General features: G+C 53.2%; 1 protein-coding gene across 6 annotated transcripts in view; it reads right to left on the bottom strand.

Moving 5' to 3' along the window:
* The window catches only part of OSBPL8 (oxysterol binding protein like 8), a 1,077,846-nt gene that overhangs the window by 96,179 nt on the left and 962,515 nt on the right, over window positions 1–19,152 (bottom strand). For all 6 annotated transcript variants that reach the window (XM_078678323.1, XM_078678342.1, XM_078678332.1 and 3 more), the window contains one exon: window positions 5,034–5,123. In XM_078678323.1, the coding sequence (XP_078534449.1) occupies window positions 5,034–5,123 (90 nt within the window). The remainder of the gene's footprint in view (window positions 1–5,033; window positions 5,124–19,152) is intronic.

The following is a 19,152-nucleotide window of genomic DNA, read 5'->3' as shown; positions in this document are numbered from 1 at the left end:
ACACTATGGAAAGAATGGAGGAAGTATCAAAGAAAGACAGGTGGAGCATAAGAACCGAGCTAGGGGATGCTCATCCATGAAAAAGGAGGCTGCTGTTCTTTCCATGCCCTCAGAAAGTTCTCTTTAGGCCACAGGCCCCTAGATTTGAAATGGCTTGCTACCTACCATTTTCAGAAGAAATAAAGGGGCGTGGCAGTTATTTTGATGAGGAGAAAAGATAATGGGCCAGAAGGTGTGTGGGGGGGCTCTGTGTGGGTGTGTGTGGAGGGCTCTGTGTGGGTGTGTGTGGGGGGCTTTGTGTGGCTGTGTGTGTGGGGGGCTCTGTGTGGCTGTGTGTGTGGGGGGCTCTGTGTGGCTTGGTGTGTCGGGGGACTCTGTGGAGGGCTCTGTGTGGGTGTGTGTGGGGGGCTTTGTGTGGCTGTGTGTGTGGGGGGCTGTGTGTGTGGGGGGCTCTGTGTGGCTGTGTGTGTGGGGGGATCTGTGTGGCTGTGTGTGTGGGGGGCTCTGTGTGGGTGTGTGTGTGTGGGGGGCTCTCTGTGGGTGTTTGTGTGTGTCATTTGCGAGAGATAAAGCTAGTGGCATTGTAAATGACAATGCCATTTATTTATGTTAAAAAAAACAAATAAAAATAATGTCAAGAGCAATGCCAATAGCTCTAACTTTAACAAAGGCAAAACCATTGCATTGTAAATGCTTGTTAACTAAGGCGATCTGGTTTTTTTTACAGAAGCTTAAGGAGCAGGGTAGGGCAGTATCTTACGCAAGGGCCCTGGTGACAGCTGTAGGTTTCTTTGCTAAACTCTCTGGCGAGCGCGACCCGGGGACATCCTTTGTAGTCAAGAGTGTTCTGGCGGGTTGGGCCAGGCTAGAGGGACCTAAGCGGGATTGCCGGCGGCCTTTGGATGTTAGAACCCTGTCCAATATTCTGGAGACCCTCCCCTTCATCTGCAGTTCCTCACTTGAGAGCACATTGTTTGGGGCAGTGTACTCACTGGCCTTCTCTGGGGCCTTCCGTCTGGGGGAAATCGTGGGCACATCCAGATCTGATCAGTCAGGAGGCATCCAGTTCAGGGACACCAAGTTAACCCCGGGGGCTTGGAGGTGACGCTAAGAAAATCTAAGACTGACCAAAAGGGCAAAGGGGCTACAATCCAGCTCTGCCCGGCGCCCGGGGTAACTGCATGCCCGGTGGCCCGGTTACATGCCTACTTGGCTCTCCGCCCGCATGGAGTGGGGCAGGCCCTGTTCATTCACGAGCAAGGTGACTGCCTGTCACAGTACCAATTCAAGGCTGTCTTTAGTCTAGCTCTGGCCAGATTAGGGTTGGCGGCATCGGGGTATTCTTCACACTCCTTTCGAATTGGGGCGGCGACCTTGGCGGCGGGAGCAAGGTTACCAGCACACGCAGTAAAGAATGTGGGGCGCTGGTCAGACTGTTTTAAACGATACATACGACCAGAATTGCTGTGACTGGATGAGGTTAACATGCTTATGATGGTGTTTGACTTTTCCATTTGTCTCCTGTTCACTAGTAAACCTACAAAGGTGGTGTAGGTATTGGGTCACTCATTCGTACGTCGCGCCACGGTGCGGTTGCGGCAGGGGCGAGTAGAGAAGCCGCCGGGCTTGAGTGGGACGGAATTCCTGTGGAGGGGCGTCGGCGGCATGCGAATCCGGCACCTGCGGCAGCTCGTGGAGGGTATTAGAGAGGAGGGACAGAAATCCCCGGATCTAATCATCATTCACCTGGGGGGTAACAACATGGTGGATCGGGGACGCCTAGCAGTCAAAGAAGCGCTGCTGACGGAGTTTGCGTGGTTGGGAAGGATTTTTCCCTTGGCCCGGATTGCATGGTAACGCGCAGGTCATGGGGGTCAGGAGTGCAAACTAGAGCATTGAATGTATCTGTCAGTAGACTGAATGGGGAGTTGGCCAATTTGTGCTCAGCGAAGAGCCGCTTGTGTCTCGTCCCTCACCGTATGATCTCAGGAGAAAGAATGTTTCACCAAGATGAGGTTCATCTATCAGACATTGGCACGGGCACCTGGATCAAAGGAATATGGTCTTTTGTGCTGAATTTGGTTGGGGAGGGTGACGGACCTGAGGGCCCTGGTCACCATTGTGGCAGTAAAGAGACCTTAGGACAGTGACATGGACTTGCAGAATTGACGTGAGGCCGCCGTGCGTACTCCCTAGGCCAGCACTGAGGGGCCAGATGGTAAGCTCTCCGCAGGGAGAGGAGAATGTGGCCACCGGCTAGGGTGGCTAGGGCGACAGGTTACGAGCCTCCTGGGTTCCTGGGCAGCCGGGTGGTCGAGGGGTGGACCCCGGAGATGGCGGACAAGGACCAGAGGGTTGGGGCCCACCACTCAGGGAAGCAGGTGGGTTGCGCCTTGCGTGGAATGCCAGAAGGTCCCTTAGTGCTGGGAGGAAAGGGATCTTACACAAGAATTTTGGAATGTCATTATTAAAAATGTATCAGTGATTGTAATAATGAAAATGAAATGTTTGTCATGTTTATGAGATATGTTTATTAAACACAGCAGTTTTACACCCACCCAATCTCTGTGGATGATTTACATGTGGGTTGTAGGGTGTCTGGGCGGGCGGGGAGCAGGCTGGGGGTTCCGGGCCCTATAAAAAAGGAATCAATATTACTAGAGTAACGAGGTAAGGATGTTCACTTTCCCAGTTACTTATGTAAATGTATAGTGAGCCTCTGGCTCAGACTATCAGAGCTCACTATTAGGTTATCCCTTTGTGTCCCACGGTTTTTTGAGAAAATAAAACTGACCTCTGCGCGGATGATATTATGTCATAAACTGACGTTCGTAACACAATTGTGCACAAGGAAGAGATGGAGGTTTTGGGGTGCTATCAAGATACCAGATCAACAATACTAAAACTGAGATAATGTGCTGTAACTTAACATATATTGAAAAGGAAATCAGATCTAAGACTAGATATCTAGGAGTCATTAACAGGCAAAAATGTGAGAATATAACAAAGATAAATATGAGCAAAGTAACAAGAGATTGATAGCCTATTTAATAAATAGCGTAATCTGCCTCTAACAAAATACAGACGGACTAACAGATAAATATCCTGTCAAAACTAACTTACCAATTCAACACAATACCACTTACATTCACAAAAGATCATATCTCCAATACCCATTGGTGAATAGGTAGCTTCATTTGATCTTCCAAAGAACCTAGGCTTTTCATGGAAGAAACTCAGGATGAAGCTGGGAAAGGCGCGCTAGCACTGGCAGAAATCCCATTCTTTTCTTACTCATTCCAGTATGAAAACTAAACTGTAGAATGTTAACCATAACATCTCTATTCGGGGGAACTTATATAGCTCCATGTTGAGAGGAACAGAGACAGAGCTTCCTTCATATCTTTGAAGTCTAACATATTTTTAAAAGTCTGTCCAAAGGCCCTTTAAGCCAGTATAAGATTATACTTTATATGTACATATATATAAAGCCACTTGCAAAAGAAATTCTTTTTGAAGAGTTCAGCCATGTCAGCACCTGTTTTACACTGAGAAAAGCAGGAGCATGCGCTGCAATTGACAGAAATATTTTCACAAAGGCCCACAATCAGCCCCCAGCCGTGTCCCATTAACAAAAAAATATTCATCGAGTTCAAAAGCACGACGTGTAAAGCACACGTCGTGCTTTTCATTTCATTCCTTAATAGAGTGCGGCTGCGGGCTGATAGTGGGCATTTGTGAAAGCATTCCTGCGAATCGCAGCACCATTATGCGCTGCAACTAACAGACCTTTTTTCACAATGGCCCACGATCAGCCCCCAGCCGCGCCCCATTATGAAAACAAATGCAGCAAGGATAGGAGCTTCTTGTGCTGAATGCGAGCACGGCGCACAGGATGCCATGAAAAGGAAACTTCCATGCCCTGCCACTCCCGGCGACACGTACGCCCTCAGGGTGAAAGAGGTACGCATGCGCGCATTTAGAGGGGGGAAACTGTCCACCAGACAATTACAGTGCTTCTCAACTACCTCAGAAGCACCAATGCAAGGAAAGGGCTGCCGAGTAGGTAAAAAGTAGATCTATCTGGCACACAACAAAGAATTCAGGTCAGAGATAGAAAAATATTTAGGACTGGAGACGGAGATCAAACACTTAAGGAAATGGACTAGGAAGATGCCAAAGAAGCACTTAGGGAGTGGTATTCCCCACACGAAAAGAGGCTATGGTTGAAATTCTTGTGTGAAAAACAAACTAAACTATCACTGTGAATCAAAGCATCTATGTGAAAAAAACAGGTCTGTGGAAAATGCCCCTACGAACATGGTGCAGGAAGGGAGCAGATGACGTGTCATGCTACATGCAGCAAAGCTGGATTAGACTCAGTACAGGATTCCATAGTATCCTGCGCAGTAGCATAACAGAAAATAGAAACCACAAAAGAGGCTTAGATGGTTTCATTTTCTCTGAGTGTGGCTCAGTAGAGATACTCTCGCCTAAGTACAGACCGTACATAAATGTTGCTGCTCAAAACTTAAAAAATGAAATCCATGTGCTGCATCCAAAGTTATTTCAATTAACTCGTTTTTGATGCAAGTTCAGGCAATGTGTAACCATGCACACCAAGAAGCACTGGTTGCCAGTTGAGGGAGGCTCCCTTCCTTGTATATTTAAAAGCAGGTTTTACAGCTTTCCTCCAATTTATAAAGGACCATCTCACCCGAGGTTTACCAAGTGCGTTTTACAGTCCTCAAGATGGCGTCATGCCCTTTAGTCACTACATAAAGCTGTTTACAGAGCTAAACCATTACACACCCATGTGAATATTTTTAGATGTGTTCTGTTCAATAAAAGCCCCACAACTTGCCAAAGTGCTGCAATTTTGCTCTGGCTTGCTATTTTCACCTGTGCGTCAGCAAACGCAGCTGACAAATGAAATGGAGACATCTTTTTCGACTGTTTGTTTTACACTAATGTAACTACTAATGGCATTTTCGAAACCCTGCTCGTAGGTTGCAAATACAATTTGTACTTACCCAGTGGCCTTCGAGCGTAGCCAGCACTTCCTTGCCGAGTTTTATCTTCCCTGATATTTGATTAACACTGTCATCACTGCCTAAAAATGGCTGTGAAGGAAAGCAGGGTAAGTATGAGAAAAGTCAAACAGGTAGTACAAATTATTACAGCATCTACGTTTAAGACAAATGAAATGGACATCTACACAAAATTATATGAAAACATACCCATGACTGAGGCAAGCCATTTTGATTTCTTCGCTCAAAAATACGAGGACATATTTTTAAGTGATTTCACCAGCTCTTTCGTGATGCGCAACTCAAAACCTACGGTACATACTTATGCAATACGCCAGAAGAAAATGTCTGCAGCAGCTGGAAAGAGAACTTTCAAGTCCTCTCCCAGATGCATTAGAGGTCTAATTATTAATCCAATCTTCAAAAATGAAATGGAGGGAAAGAGGTAAGAGCCATACTGCCTTTCTCTTGTCATACAATGAGAGCTTGCTTTAATACGCAGAAACAGAATGGTAAGGACAGGAAGCGGACTACAATGCCATAGCAGTAAGAAAACAAGCATTTGCAATGCAATAGGTCTCGCATTCACAGGAGTTTGAGATATTGGCATTGTAAATGACAATGCCTTTCATTTATGTTTTGGGTTTTAAAACATAAATAAAAGACATTGTCATTTACTATACTAATAGTTAAACTCTAGCAAATGTGAGACTTATTGCATTGCAATAAAGGGTCTTCTCGACCGCTTGTTAGATTGTAAATATCAGAGGAAGAGACCAGCCTGCGACGTCTTCAAAGTAGTGGTAAATCGTGCAGTGAAGAATATGTGTAAGTGTTGTAAATTACACAGACACAAAGTGTGAAGTGAGAGTTACATATGATCCGAGCTATAAACAAAGCGCTCCAACACCTTTCGCTCTGTGATTACACTGTCGCGGCTCAGGAGGAAGAGCGGGAGGGCGGGGGCTAGTTCCTGCCCTCTCCATGATTGGAGTGTGCAGTGTGGCATTGGGTAATGTCATTGCTATCTTTGGCCTATTAAGAAAACACTCCAGCTGGAGGAGAGCCCTTGCTTCACCTCCTGGTGCAGTGCAGGCTGTGCTTTATGGCAGACATGGAGGCAGGGATGGTCTCAGCTGCAGCTCTGGCCTCGTACAGTGCCCCTGCTCTCACTAGTGAGCAAGAGGCGTTGAGGTGGTGGTATTGGTGGAGGTGGTATTGATGGTTGTGGTGGTGGTATTGATGGTTGTGGTGGTGCTATTGGTGGTGGTGCTATTGGTGCTGGCGGCATTGGTGGTGCGATGGTATTGGTGGTGGTGCGATGGTATTGGTGGTGGTGGTATTGGTTTTGATGGTGGTATTGATATTGGTGGTGGTGGTGGTGCTGGTATTGGTGGTGGTGGTGCTGGTATTGGTGGTGGTGGTATTGGTGGTGATGGTATTGGTGGTATTGGCGGTGGCATTGGTATTAGTGGTGTTGGTATTGGATTGGTGGTGGTGGTGGTATTGGATTGGTGGTGGGGGTGGTATTGGTAGGGGTGGTGGTGGAATTGGTGGTTGTGGTATTGTAGGTAGTGGTATTGTAGGTAGTGGTATTGATGGTGGTGGTATTGGTGGTGTTCTTGGTGGTGGTGGAATTTGAGGTGGTGGTATTGGTGGTGGAGGGGGTGGTGGTGGTATTGATGGTGGGGGTGGAATTGGTGGTGGCGGTATTGGTGGTGGTGGTGGTATCGGTGGTGGTGGTGATATTGGCAGTGTTGGTGGTGGTAGTGGTGCTGGTGTTGATATTGGTGGTATTGGTGGTGGTGATATTGGCGGTGGTATTGGTGGTGGTGGTATTGATAATGGTGTTGGTGGTATAGGTGGTGGTGGTGGTATTGTGATGTTGATGGTGATAGTGTTGATGGTGGTGGTGTTGGCAGTGGTGAGGGTATTGGTGGTGGTTGTGGTATTGGTGGTGGTGGTATTGTTTGTATTGGTGGCAGTGGTACTGGTGGTGGTGGTGGTGGTATTGGTATTGATAACAACTCATCAGGTGGCTTTAGTACAGATGACATGTAACACAGATATGCTGTTGTCAGCTTCAGCCCAATAGCACAGGATTATGTGCTACCTGGAATTCGTATTACTTTTGCTAATCATTTCTAAATTCATTTTACTTGGGGGGGTTGAAACGGACAAGAGATAATCCAGGTTAAAGTCATTGAAAGCAGGCGACCGTGTTACGAGGGCAGCCGTACTGTTTAAAAAAACACAAGCCGGTTCAGCTGAAGCAGCGCGTGTCCGGCCTGCAGTAAGAGAAATTCAATAAAGTAAATAGTGCTTATAGACTAAATAACAGGTCCTGTGTAACAACCTAAGTAAAAAGGCCATTCGCTAGGGGAGGGTACAAATGAAGACACGGCCGTACTAAGGAGGGACTAACAAGCCTATTAACGAATCCGAAGGCAGCAGCAACGAAAGACAATGACACAAGCCAATGAAAAATATGGGAGGAGACTGGGTGCGGCTTCTTTCCCATACTCTACTACAGCAGTCTGGCAGAGCGAGGAGCGCATGCGCGCTGCCACTAGGCTCAACCTAATTAAAGAAATTACACCTTTTCCAATACCTGACCTACTGGTTTTGCCAGGGCTAGCTTTAGCTCTGATTATGGTGCCCAGTGCAACAATCGTTTTTTGCTTCCTCCCACCCATGAGCTCCTTCACAGATTCCCCCATTACCACCCTCGGTAAGTGATCCTCATCTTTCCATAGCCCCTCTGTCACCTACAATTCATTTGTTTTAAACCGCTGGTTGAAAATCCTTTTAGCAACATTAGGAAAATATCATGGAAGACAGGGGAGGAAAAAAATCTGTGCTTCATTCTATTATATGCAGTTTGCATGCAGGTCTTTGATGCCAGTTCATACCTCTCTGTTCTACATTAAGATTGGTATTTATTACCTGCTGTAACAAAAGTATCTCAGTGACAAAAGAAGTAACCCTCTGAGCTAGCCACAGAAAATACAGTTCTGTGATCTGCCTAATGCACTTTCAACAGGCATTTTAAACCTCTGTGCTACTTTATAATGAATCAAAGATGCTACTAGATACTACTCCAACCTCTCTCCAGCAGGAACATTAACCACTAGAGTTATGTTGATGTTCTTATTGTTGCGTGAAAACTGATGGACACTCAAGGAACTCTACAGCAGGTGCTTTTAAAACTATAGTTATTTCTAAGCATAGCCCCGCCTCCCAAGTCAGTGCCAGGTGCAGCTGCAAGGTTCGCACTGCCTCAAGGCCGGCCTTTGGTTTTGCCAATGCTTCTTTATACTTTGTGTTGGACAGGCCCCACGAAGGGCTCGCTCCCTCCCCGCATGACAGGGCCCAGACACCGGCTCTCCGGGGGCTACCCGCAGAAGCAACCCGCAACCCGTCCCCTCCGGGACGCCTGCTCCCGGATGTCTCTGTGTCACGGGCCCGGGCCCCCGTCAGCCCCATTGCCCGGCCCAGCCGCCATCTTGGACACTGCACCACGCGGCCGCGTGGCCTCAGCTCGACCCCAACCCTGGACCTGGCCAGGCCCCGCCATCCCGGCACCACCATCCACCCAGGAGGTGAACGGACCACTTGGCAGGCTAATGGGAGAAAGAAGTGTCGATGGCTCTCCCCCCGCCAGGTGCCGATCGCCCCCAGCCTCCCCGGGTGCTGGCTCCACCCCCCTGCTGGGTGTCTGGACTCCCTCATCCCGGACCTCCCGACCTCCCAGTGCGAGGGTCCGGACATCAAAGGGCGCCAGACCTATAACTGAGGCAGCCCCAGAACAGGAGGGCAGTTGTATCCTGGAGTCGAGAGACACCGAGAAGAACTCATCCTTGACGGACTGCTAGCGCTGCCGCGGCCTTCTGCAACCTTCATCCTCGTGGGACCTGCTGGCGCTGCCGCGGCCCGTTGTAACCGTCATCCTCGTTGGGACCTGCTGGCGCTGCCGCGGCCCGTTGCCATCTACGACCTCTTCGGGACCTGCTGGCGCTGCCGCGGTCCGACCCGTCCGAACACCGAGCTCGAGGATTGTGAGCTACCGCCGTTTCACCTCAGTACCAGTCGGTACCAAGACTGTCCCGCTACCCCCTTTCCCTACTAGAGACTAGAATTGAGAGGATCATCGTGTCCTGACCTCCTTGTATCGTACTACCTTACTTCCAGAACTGCCTATAAAAGGTGTTAATCTGATCTTCGTGTGGTGTCCATCTGTGGGGGGGGAAGTTACTTGTCTGTACGATCGCTGGAGACGGCCCTCACCGGAGGCCTCTCCCCTTGTGCTCGGCCGACCCTCCAGGTCAACGTCTAACATTGGTGGCCAGCGGCGCGATCCGAACCAACGCGTAACCGTACAGAGAGTAACTCACCCTACGAATAATCCACAATGACGACCAGAGAGAGCGGATCTGCAGAGAAATTCCAGATGGAAAAACTGGAAGAGTACAACCACCGAGAGCTAAAACAATTTTGCATAGAACTAGGCATTGCCACTACCGGTCTGAGCACGAAAGAGGACTTCAAACACGCCCTAGAATCCTGGGCAGAGACAAATATCGCCGGACCCCGGGACCCCGAAGCCCCGGAGACAAACACCACTCTGACGGAAGAAAGGAGAACGGATCTCTCCCGGGAAGAGATCCGAGAACGAGAGAAAAATAGACTACACGAGTTAGAGTTGGCACGACTCAAATTAGACGGAGAATTGAAACTGGCAGAACAAAAGATTAACTTAGAACACTTACGGCTCCAAGAAGAGCGAGAGGAAAAGCAGAGACAGAGAGAACTCGAAGAAAAAAGACTGGCATACGAACACGAGTGCAAGCTGGCGGAGATAGAAATGCGCAAACAGAACAAAGACCTAGGGGTGCCCGAGCAACCGCGCCCCCCAGGGACTACCGAACAGAAGGTCCACATCCCCAAAGATGTGGTCCGTGAATATTATCGGAACGACGACATACAGCAGTGGTTCAAGGCCTACGAGATCGCCATGACTGCCCACCGGATCGCTCGAAGTGACTGGGGAGCCGGTCTATGGGGGAGATTCGTCAATGAAGGCCGGGATGCCCTGCTGCAGCTTCCGGACCATCAAATGACGTCCTATGACCACATGAAGGCCGCCCTCCTCAGTCGATATGGGCTAACGCCCGAGATGTACCGCCAGAGGTTCCGCAACTGCACCCGGATCCCGGGTACAACCTGGATAGAATATGTGAACTATTTCAGCCGAGCCTTCGAGGGATGGATCAAGGGTAGCAATGTAACAACCTACGAGCAGCTCTTCAACCTCATTGTGTGGGAGCACCTCTCCAACAACTGCTTCGTCGAGCTCAGGCAGCACCTCCTCGACAGCAAATTGACTGACCCACGGCAGCTCGCCGCCGAGGCTGACCGATGGGAGAGCACCCGAGTGACCCGGAGTGGGCCAAACGAGCAGAACAGAACCAACCAAGGTCATCATCGTCCCCGAGGAGGAGGAGGAGGACAGGGCCGGGGCAGAGACGCCGTCCCGGCCGCTCCCGCAAACAACGCCCCGCCCCCGGCCGGCCGGGGCAACCCCCCGATGCGCCCGGGGTTCCGAGCCAACGTTACGTGTCACCGATGCCAACGAGTCGGCCACTATGCCAGTGACCCGACCTGCCCAAAGAACCAGACCCCCGGGCCCCGCCAGATGGCTGCCGCCGCCCTAGGGGAAGAGCAAGTCTCCGAAGAGCCTGACGAGTACGAGCAGGAGCAGCCCGAGTGGGAACCCGCCGCCATGACCCTGGCCTGCCTAGGGGGAAGAGACCTGATCCCGCGGGCTCCCCTACCAGCCAACACCAGGAAATACAGTCAGTGGGTGAACATAAATGGGCGTAAGGCCGAAGCCCTGCGTGACACCGGGGCCAGTGTGACGGCCGTCCGTTGTCACCTGGTGACCCCAGAACAAATCCTGCCAAACGTTCTTTGCCCCGTCCGATCGGCCGACAATTCGGAGAGCCTGTGTCGGATGGCCTGCGTCCCCTTCGAATGGGGAGGAGTGTCCGGTATGCTAAGAGTGACTGTCCGCGACGATGCCCCCGTGGACTGCCTCCTGGGGAACGATCTCGAGAGTTCCCCATGGGCAGCCGTTGAAAGAAGAGAGCACCTGGGGATGTTGGGCCTCCCGGGCTGGGCGTGTGTAACAACCCGGTCCATGGCCGTCGACACCATCCCTGGATCTGAAGAACCCGAATGGCCAGCACCGCCTCCCCCGATCGCTCCAGAGGGAAGCTCCATCCCTACCAACCCCCCGGAACAAACCCAAGGAGAAGCCGCTCAGCCCAAAGACCTTCCCGACCTGGCTCAGTGGCGTCAGGAAGGGGGGCCCACCCAAGAACAATTCCGGCAAGAGCAAAAGACATGTTCCTCCCTCGAGGGACTGCGACAGCAAGCGCTCGCCCAGAGTGCAGGAGACACCGCAGGAGCCCACTGGATCTATTGGGACAATGACTTACTGTACAGCGAACAAAGAATAGCGGAGCTGGGGGCCAGTCGAGTGCTGGTGGTGCCCCTCTGCTTCAGAGGCTTCCTTTTGAACTTGGCCCATGATGTCCCCCTGGCTGGACACTTGGGGCAAGACAAAACATACAACCGCCTGGTGACTCACTTTTACTGGCCGAAAATGAGAAATGACGTCTCCAACCACTGCCGGTCCTGCCCGACCTGCCAGGCCAGCGGGAAGAGCGGCCGCAAACTCAAGGCACCCCTGCAACCATTCCCCGTTGTGACCACCCCGTTCGAAAGGGTGGGAATAGACATTGTGGGGCCCCTGGACCCCCGAACAGCACAAGGGCATCGATTCATCCTGGTCCTGGTGGACCACGCCACCCGCTATCCTGAGGCGGTTCCCCTTTGAACTGTAACCGCACCAGTGGTGGGTCGAGCCTTAATGGGAATCTTCTCTCGGGTGGGCTTCCCCAGGGAAGTCGTCAGCGACAGGGGCACGAACTTTATTTCAAAATATATGAAATCCTTATGGCAACAGTGCGGAGTCACCTACCGATTCACAACCCCCTATCCCCCGCAAGGAAACGGACTGGTCGAGCGATTCAACCGCACTCTCAAGGGGATGATCATGGGGCTGGAAGAACCCCTACGCCGCCAGTGGGACGTGCTACTACCGTGCCTCCTCTTCGCCTACCGAGAAGTCCCCCAGAAGTCCCTCGGCTTCAGCCCGTTCGAACTCCTGTACGGACACCCTGTTCGCGGGCCTCTCAGCCTAGTTAAAGGGGAGTGGGAAATGGCCCCCCTGAAGACCCCTCCAGACGTCTACAAGTACCTCCTGACCCTCCGTAATCAGACCCGGCGATTCAGAGAGATCGCCAAAGCCAATCTTGAAGCCAGTCAGGAGGACATGAAGACGTGGTACGATCAACATGCCTCCTCCATCGAATTCGAGCCTGGCCAGCAGGTATGGGTGATGTCCCGCATCGAACCTTGTGCCTTACAGGATAAGTGGACGGGGCCCTTCAAGGTGATCGAGCGTAAGAGCCCCGTCACCTACCTCATCGACATGGAATCCCCCCGGAACCCCCTCCGGGTCCTCCACGCCAACAGACTCAAACCCCACTTCGTGTGCTCGGAGCTCAGCCTGCTGATGGCTACAGACAGTGGGGCGGAAGAGGACTCCGAGCCCCTCCCTGACCTACTGGGGACCGGGGAAAAAGATGGTTCGGTGGACGGGGTCCAACTCTCCGAGGCTCTGACCCCGGAGCAGCACCAAGACTGTCAGGCCCTCCTGCTGCCATTTGCAAACCTATTCTCCCTCACACCCGGGGTCACCCCCTGGTGCCTGCACGACGTGGACACTGGCGACAGTCCTCCTATCCGACACCGGCCGTACCGAGTACCAGATCGGGTACGCACCTGCATCCAAGAAGAAGTCTCCAAGATGCTCGCACTCGGAGTCATCGAACCCTCGGACAGCCCCTGGGCCAGCCCGGTTGTACTGGTCCCCAAAGCTGCGGCCCCGGGCACCACACCCGAGCTCCGGTTCTGCGTCGACTATCGGGGTCTGAACGCTGTCACCCGCACAGACGCTCACCCCATCCCCCGAGCCGACGAACTAGTTGACCGCATGGGGGCGGCCCGCTACCTAAGCATCTTCGACCTGACGGCGGGCTACTGGCAGATCGGCCTCACCCCCAGGGCACAAGAACGATCCGCTTTCTCCACCCCGGATGGACACTACCATTTCAGAGTGATGCCATTCGGCATGAAAAACGCTCCAGCCACGTTTCAACGACTGGTGAACCAGGTATTGGCGGGCCTCGAAGAGTTCAGCGCCGCATACCTGGACGACATCGCGGTGTATAGCCGCCACTGGTCAGACCACCTCCGCCACCTCCGAGGGGTCCTGCAGGCCCTCCAACGGGCCGGCCTCACCATCAAGGCCAGCAAGTACCAAATCGGCCAGGGGTCCGTGACCTACCTCGGACACCAAGTGGGGAGCGGTCTGGTGGCCCCCCTCCAGCTCAAGATCGCTGCCATCCAATCCTGGCGCCCCCCCGTAACCCAAACCGAGGTCCGAGCCTTCCTGGGGCTCACCGGGTACTATCGGCGGTTCGTAAAGGACTATGGCAGCATTGTGAGGCCCCTCACGGAACTCACATCCAAGACCAACCCAAGAACCGTCAACTGGACTCCCGACTGTCAAGCGGCCTTCGAGAGGCTGAAGGCCGCCATGTGCACCGCTCCTGTGCTCCAGGCCCCCGACTACAGCCGTGAGTTCATCGTCCAGACTGATGCATCAGACCATGGCATCGGGGCCGTCCTCTCCCAACTGAACCCCGAGGGAGTCGACCAACCAGTGGCCTTCATCAGCAGACGCCTACTGCCCCGAGAACAGCGCTGGAGCACCATTGAGCGAGAGGCCTTCGCGGTAGTATGGGCCCTCAAGAAGCTCCGGCCTTACCTCTTCGGAACCCACTTCCGGGTACAAACAGATCATCGGCCCCTGCAATGGCTAATGCAAATGCGGGGGGAGAACCCCAAACTATTCCGATGGTCCATCTCCCTGCAGGGGGTGGACTTCACTGTGGAGCATCGCCCTGGCCAAGACCACGCCAACGCGGATGGCCTGTCCCGCTTTTTCCGCCTCGACGAGGAGAGTCCCCAAGAGGATGGGTGACTCTCCCCGCCTTCAGCTGGGGGGGGGACGTATGTTGGACAGGCCCCACGAAGGGCTCGCTCCCTCCCCGCATGACAGGGCCCAGACACCGGCTCTCCGGGGGCTACCCGCAGAAGCAACCCGCAACCCGTCCCCTCCGGGACGCCTGCTCCCGGATGTCTCTGTGTCACGGGCCCGGGCCCCCGTCAGCCCCATTGCCCGGCCCAGCCGCCATCTTGGACACTGCACCACGCGGCCGCGTGGCTTCAGCTCGACCCCAAGGCCTGGACCTGGCCAGGCCCCGCCATCCCGGCACCACCATCCACCCAGGAGGTGAACGGACCACTTGGCAGGCTAATGGGAGAAAGAAGTGTCGATGGCTCTCCCCCCGCCAGGTGCCGATCGCCCCCAGCCTCCCCGGGTGCTGGCTCCACCCCCCTGCTGGGTGTCTGGACTCCCTCATCCCGGACCTTCCGACCTCCCAGTGCGAGGGTCCGGACATCAAAGGGCGCCAGACCTATAACTGAGGCAGCCCCAGAACAGGAGGGCAGTTGTATCCTGGAGTCGAGAGACACCGAGAAGAACTCATCCTTGACGGACTGCTGGCGCTGCCGCAGCCCTGCCTTGTGAACTATCGCCCTGCCTGCTGGCGCTGCCGCGGCCTTCTGCAACCTTCATCCTCGTGGGACCTGCTGGCGCTGCCGCGGCCCGTTGTAACCGTCATCCTCGTTGGGACCTGCTGGCGCTGCCGCGGCCCGTTGCCATCTACGACCTCTTCGGGACCTGCTGGCGCTGCCGCGGTCCGACCCGTCCGAACACCGAGCTCGAGGATTGTGAGCTACCGCCGTTTCACCTCAGTACCAGTCGGTACCAAGACTGTCCCGCTACCCCCTTTCCCTACTAGAGACTAGAATTGAGAGGATCATCGTGTCCTGACCTCCTTGTATCGTACTACCTTACTTCCAGAACTGCCTATAAAAGGTGTTAATCTGATCTTCGTGTGGTGTCCATCTGTGGGGGGGGAAGTTACTTGTCTGTACGATCGCTGGAGACGGCCCTCACCGGAGGCCTCTCCCCTTGTGCTCGGCCGACCCTCCAGGTCCCCGTCTAACACTTTGCAACCCACCAGGGAAATGCTTGACGGGGTAAAAGTTCAGTCCAGCGATGCCCCCCAATGTCAGCGATAAGTGGATTCTTCAATCTTTGCTCGGGAGAGTGTTTGCAGGATTCGTGGTACCCGTGACAATTCGCTTCTGTAGAATGTTCTCTCGTAGCAGGTGCTGACACTTATGGGCACAATATTTCGCCTTTCATTCGCTCATTTGGTCTTCTTCCCACCTGTTCCCGTTTCGTTCTATTTTGGGGTCAGACGGCAGACAGCCGACGGCAGGCTTTCATCAGCCTGTAATGTCGTGCTGAACCACCAAAGGGCCGTCTTGGTGAGAGAAGCAACCTCCACCGCTCGCTTCACACGGACCCCTTCGAAATAAAATCGCCACGCGGAGCAAAGGCAATTTCCTGCGCATTAATCTCGAAACTCCCTGCGCCACATTTTATTTTATTTTATTTACATTTTTTGAAAACCTTTATTAAACAAAATTGCATAGCAAGGTTATATAAAGATACCAATTCAGAGCACCATGGATATGCACACAATTAAGTCCGACAACATACATCACATTCGCGGTATATATGAGAATCCGTCTATCATGTCCGGGATTTGGCCAATCTCTTAACCCTGGCGAGGATAGTGAAATGCGCTTTATCCACCACTAGCCCAATGACTATCCTCAAAAAAGAAAAACGATAGTTGACAACATAGGAACTCACCCGTCCCCTCCCCCTACCCCCAACCCCTCCCCGAACTCCCTCCCTCCCTCCCCTCTGCTGCCGGGTCTAGGAACGAAGGAGAAAGTATAAACAAAAGATTGGGTCCATGCCACCCCTTCTCTATGAGCGAGGCCCAGGTTTCTCCCAATTGCTGCCGTGTGGCCGTCCATTCAGGCCTTTGCTCCTTGTCTGTGGGGAAGTCTCTCTCCATCTCCGCCAAGCGGTCCTCGTGCTGACGGAGCTCCTGTTCCAGCACCCGTTTTACCCCTACCTCTGTGGACATAGCTGTCCCCCGAAGGACTACCTTCATGGCGTCCCATTCAGTGGCCCTCGTAGTAGCTGACCCCCAGTTCACTTCTAGGTACGTCCCAAGCCCCTGCGAGATAGCCTCCTTATAAGTGGGATCTCCGAAGGCCTCTGTGTTGAGTCTCCAGAGCGGGATCTTGGGCGGTGGTCCAACCACCAAATACGTGAGCAGGAGCGGGGAGTGATCAGATAGGTAGCGCGCCAGGTAGTGGATCTCTTCTACCCGGTCCATTACCATGCCCTGCAGGAAAAAGTAATCTAGTCTACTGTGTGTGTTGGGAGCAGGCGTGAAGCACGAGTACACCAGACGAACAGGGTTGCGGTGCCTCCACGCATCTATGAGGTCATAACTTTGGAGCATCTGGGCCATTGCATCTCTCATTTTAGGTTTGGTGTCTAGCTTTGGGGGGCATCTGTCTAAATTCCCATCAAGTGCACAGTTAAAATCCCCCGCCAGCAGGAGCTCCGTGTCTGGGTCTATATCTAACTGGCCCAGCACTTGACCCAAAAACTCACCATCATCTGTATTTGGGGCGTAAACATTCACCAGGCAAACACTACGCCCATCCAGAGTACCCACCACGATTACAAACCTACCCTCTGGATCCAATTTTGAGTGTATGGCTTTAAAGGGGACCCCTGGTGCCACCCAAATTAGCGCCCCTCTAGCAAACCCCGAGTAGGACGTAGCGAAAAACTGACCACGCCATCTACGCTGGACATACTTAAGGCAATCCCCCCAGAGGTGTGTTTCCTGTAGGAAAGCAAAGCTGACCCCATAGCGCCGGAGATATGTGGCTACTCTGATCCGCTTAACCATGTTATTGAGCCTCCTAACATTTCACGTCAGTAGTTTGTATTTACAGGTATCACCCATCATGGATTAGCATTTGTCTACCTCGTAGCTCCCACCTGGCACCCCTTGGAATCGTCTCCGCAGTGTGGCGTGACCCATCAAAAAGCAGACAGCTTAAACAATACATAGCAAGAGTGTAAAATGACCCGGCAGCATCCCTCTTTGAATCAAAACAAGGAACCCCAACATTCTCCCGCCCACAGGCGGTAATCCCTCCTGGAACCAAAACAGGGAACCTTAACATCACCCACCCACAGGCGGTAGTACCGCATCTCCCGATTCTGAACCGGCCAGGACACCTCGAACCCCGTCCCAAAGACTCACCCCCCTCAGACCTCCCCTTCAACTTGCAATTAGAGAATTAAACAAGATGAACACTGCAATTCAATACTGTTTAGTCCAAAAGAACCCCTTCACCCCGGAGTTGAGTCTTCAGCCGACTGACTGGTACCGTGCAGCCCTGCCCGGCATAGCCGGCCACTTCGGCACTCTACAATCGGCCGCTTAAGGTGAATTGGCACAATAGCACGAGCACTGTGATACACAGGGTTACCACCCCCGTCCCCATCTCATTATACTCAAACCACTCCGGGGAACAGCCCCACCTCTAACTCGTCAGGCTGCCATGATCCCCCCCAGATTAGAGCATAAAGATACTCACAGTGTCCAGGACCCCCTACGTTACATTCCGACCACCTGAGTTACCAGTCACTTGTCCTGTGCAGGTTCAGCCACTGGACTGGCGGCTCCCCCTGCGTCGGACTGCGTTTCCTGCACCAAACACAGTGGGGAGAATTGGTTTTGGGTTGGAATCGCCATTAGTTCTGCTCGGAGTGTGCCATCCGGGCCCACTGTGATGCGTTCGCTCTGTGTGACGGCGCGTTCTCCCGGAGGTCGTTCTCCCTCTCCGCGCCGCTGGCTCCGCCTGCGTATATTCCGTCGTCGTTGTTACTGCCATCCTTGTGTGTGGTCGTGGCCCGCCAGGCCCAGCGCGTCCATCTAGTCTTCCGCATCCGATGGGTGGTCGAAGAAGTGTGTCCTATCGCCATGCTGTACTCGGAGCCTGGCTGGGAAGAGCAGACTGTATTTGATGTCGTGGCTCCGCATCCGCCGTTTAACCTGCAAAAAATCGTTCCGAAGGTCCTGTACTTTTCTAGTGTAGTCCGGGAAAATATGAATATCCTGGTTATTATACCTGGGTGGGCCGGACTTGCGGATATGCTGTGGGATCATGTCCCGGTCTCTAAAATTGAAGAACCGGGCTATTATGGCCCTAGGTGGAGATCCCGGCTTCGGAGGCGGCCCCAGAGTTCTATGGGCCCTCTCTATTGCGAACATTTTGGATAGTTGTAGGTTCGGAAAGACCTTGCAGATCCATTCCTCCAGAAATAGGTCCGCCGCCGGCCCTTCTGAGCATTCCGGAAATCCCAGGAAGCGGAGATTGTTCCTCTTCCGCATCCTCAGCCCGGTCCTCCAAGCGGGTCGTATGCTCCTGGAGGGCCGCTATCGTTTCCTTCATTTGCCAGACCTCGGTTTGTAATACTGTCAGATTCCCCTCCGTGGTGGTGACCCTGTCCGCCACCTTTCTGAGGTCAAGGCGTAAGTAGTTAATGTCCATAGCCATCCTGTCCATCTTGATTTTCAGCTCCACCCTGGAGTCCCGGATTGCCGCCAGGCTATCAGCTTTATCTCGGGCCGCCACCTCTCGGGGGGCCTCCACCCTCCTATCCATCCCAGGGCGCTCTGCCGCCGCAGGGCCCGGGACCGTATACTGTACAATCTTGTTCGCCTGGACTCCCATCACCGGTCGGTCCTTTCCCATATTAATGTGGGTCGCCAAGGGTGGTCCACCGGGCACCTCCCAGGGGAGGTCTGCGTAGGTTATTGTATCTCCCTTTGAGTGGCAGCGCAGCCCGGGCAGTGGCAACCCAAGGTCCGGCCAATCCAGCCACAGGGCACCCACAGGTCAGGATTCC

The sequence above is a fragment of the Lissotriton helveticus genome, chromosome 1_1, assembly GCF_964261635.1.
Source record: "Lissotriton helveticus chromosome 1_1, aLisHel1.1, whole genome shotgun sequence".
Taxonomy (NCBI): Eukaryota; Metazoa; Chordata; class Amphibia; order Caudata; family Salamandridae; genus Lissotriton; species Lissotriton helveticus.
The sequence above is the reverse complement of the archived record's forward strand: the minus strand, read 5'-3'. Positions and strand labels throughout refer to the sequence as shown.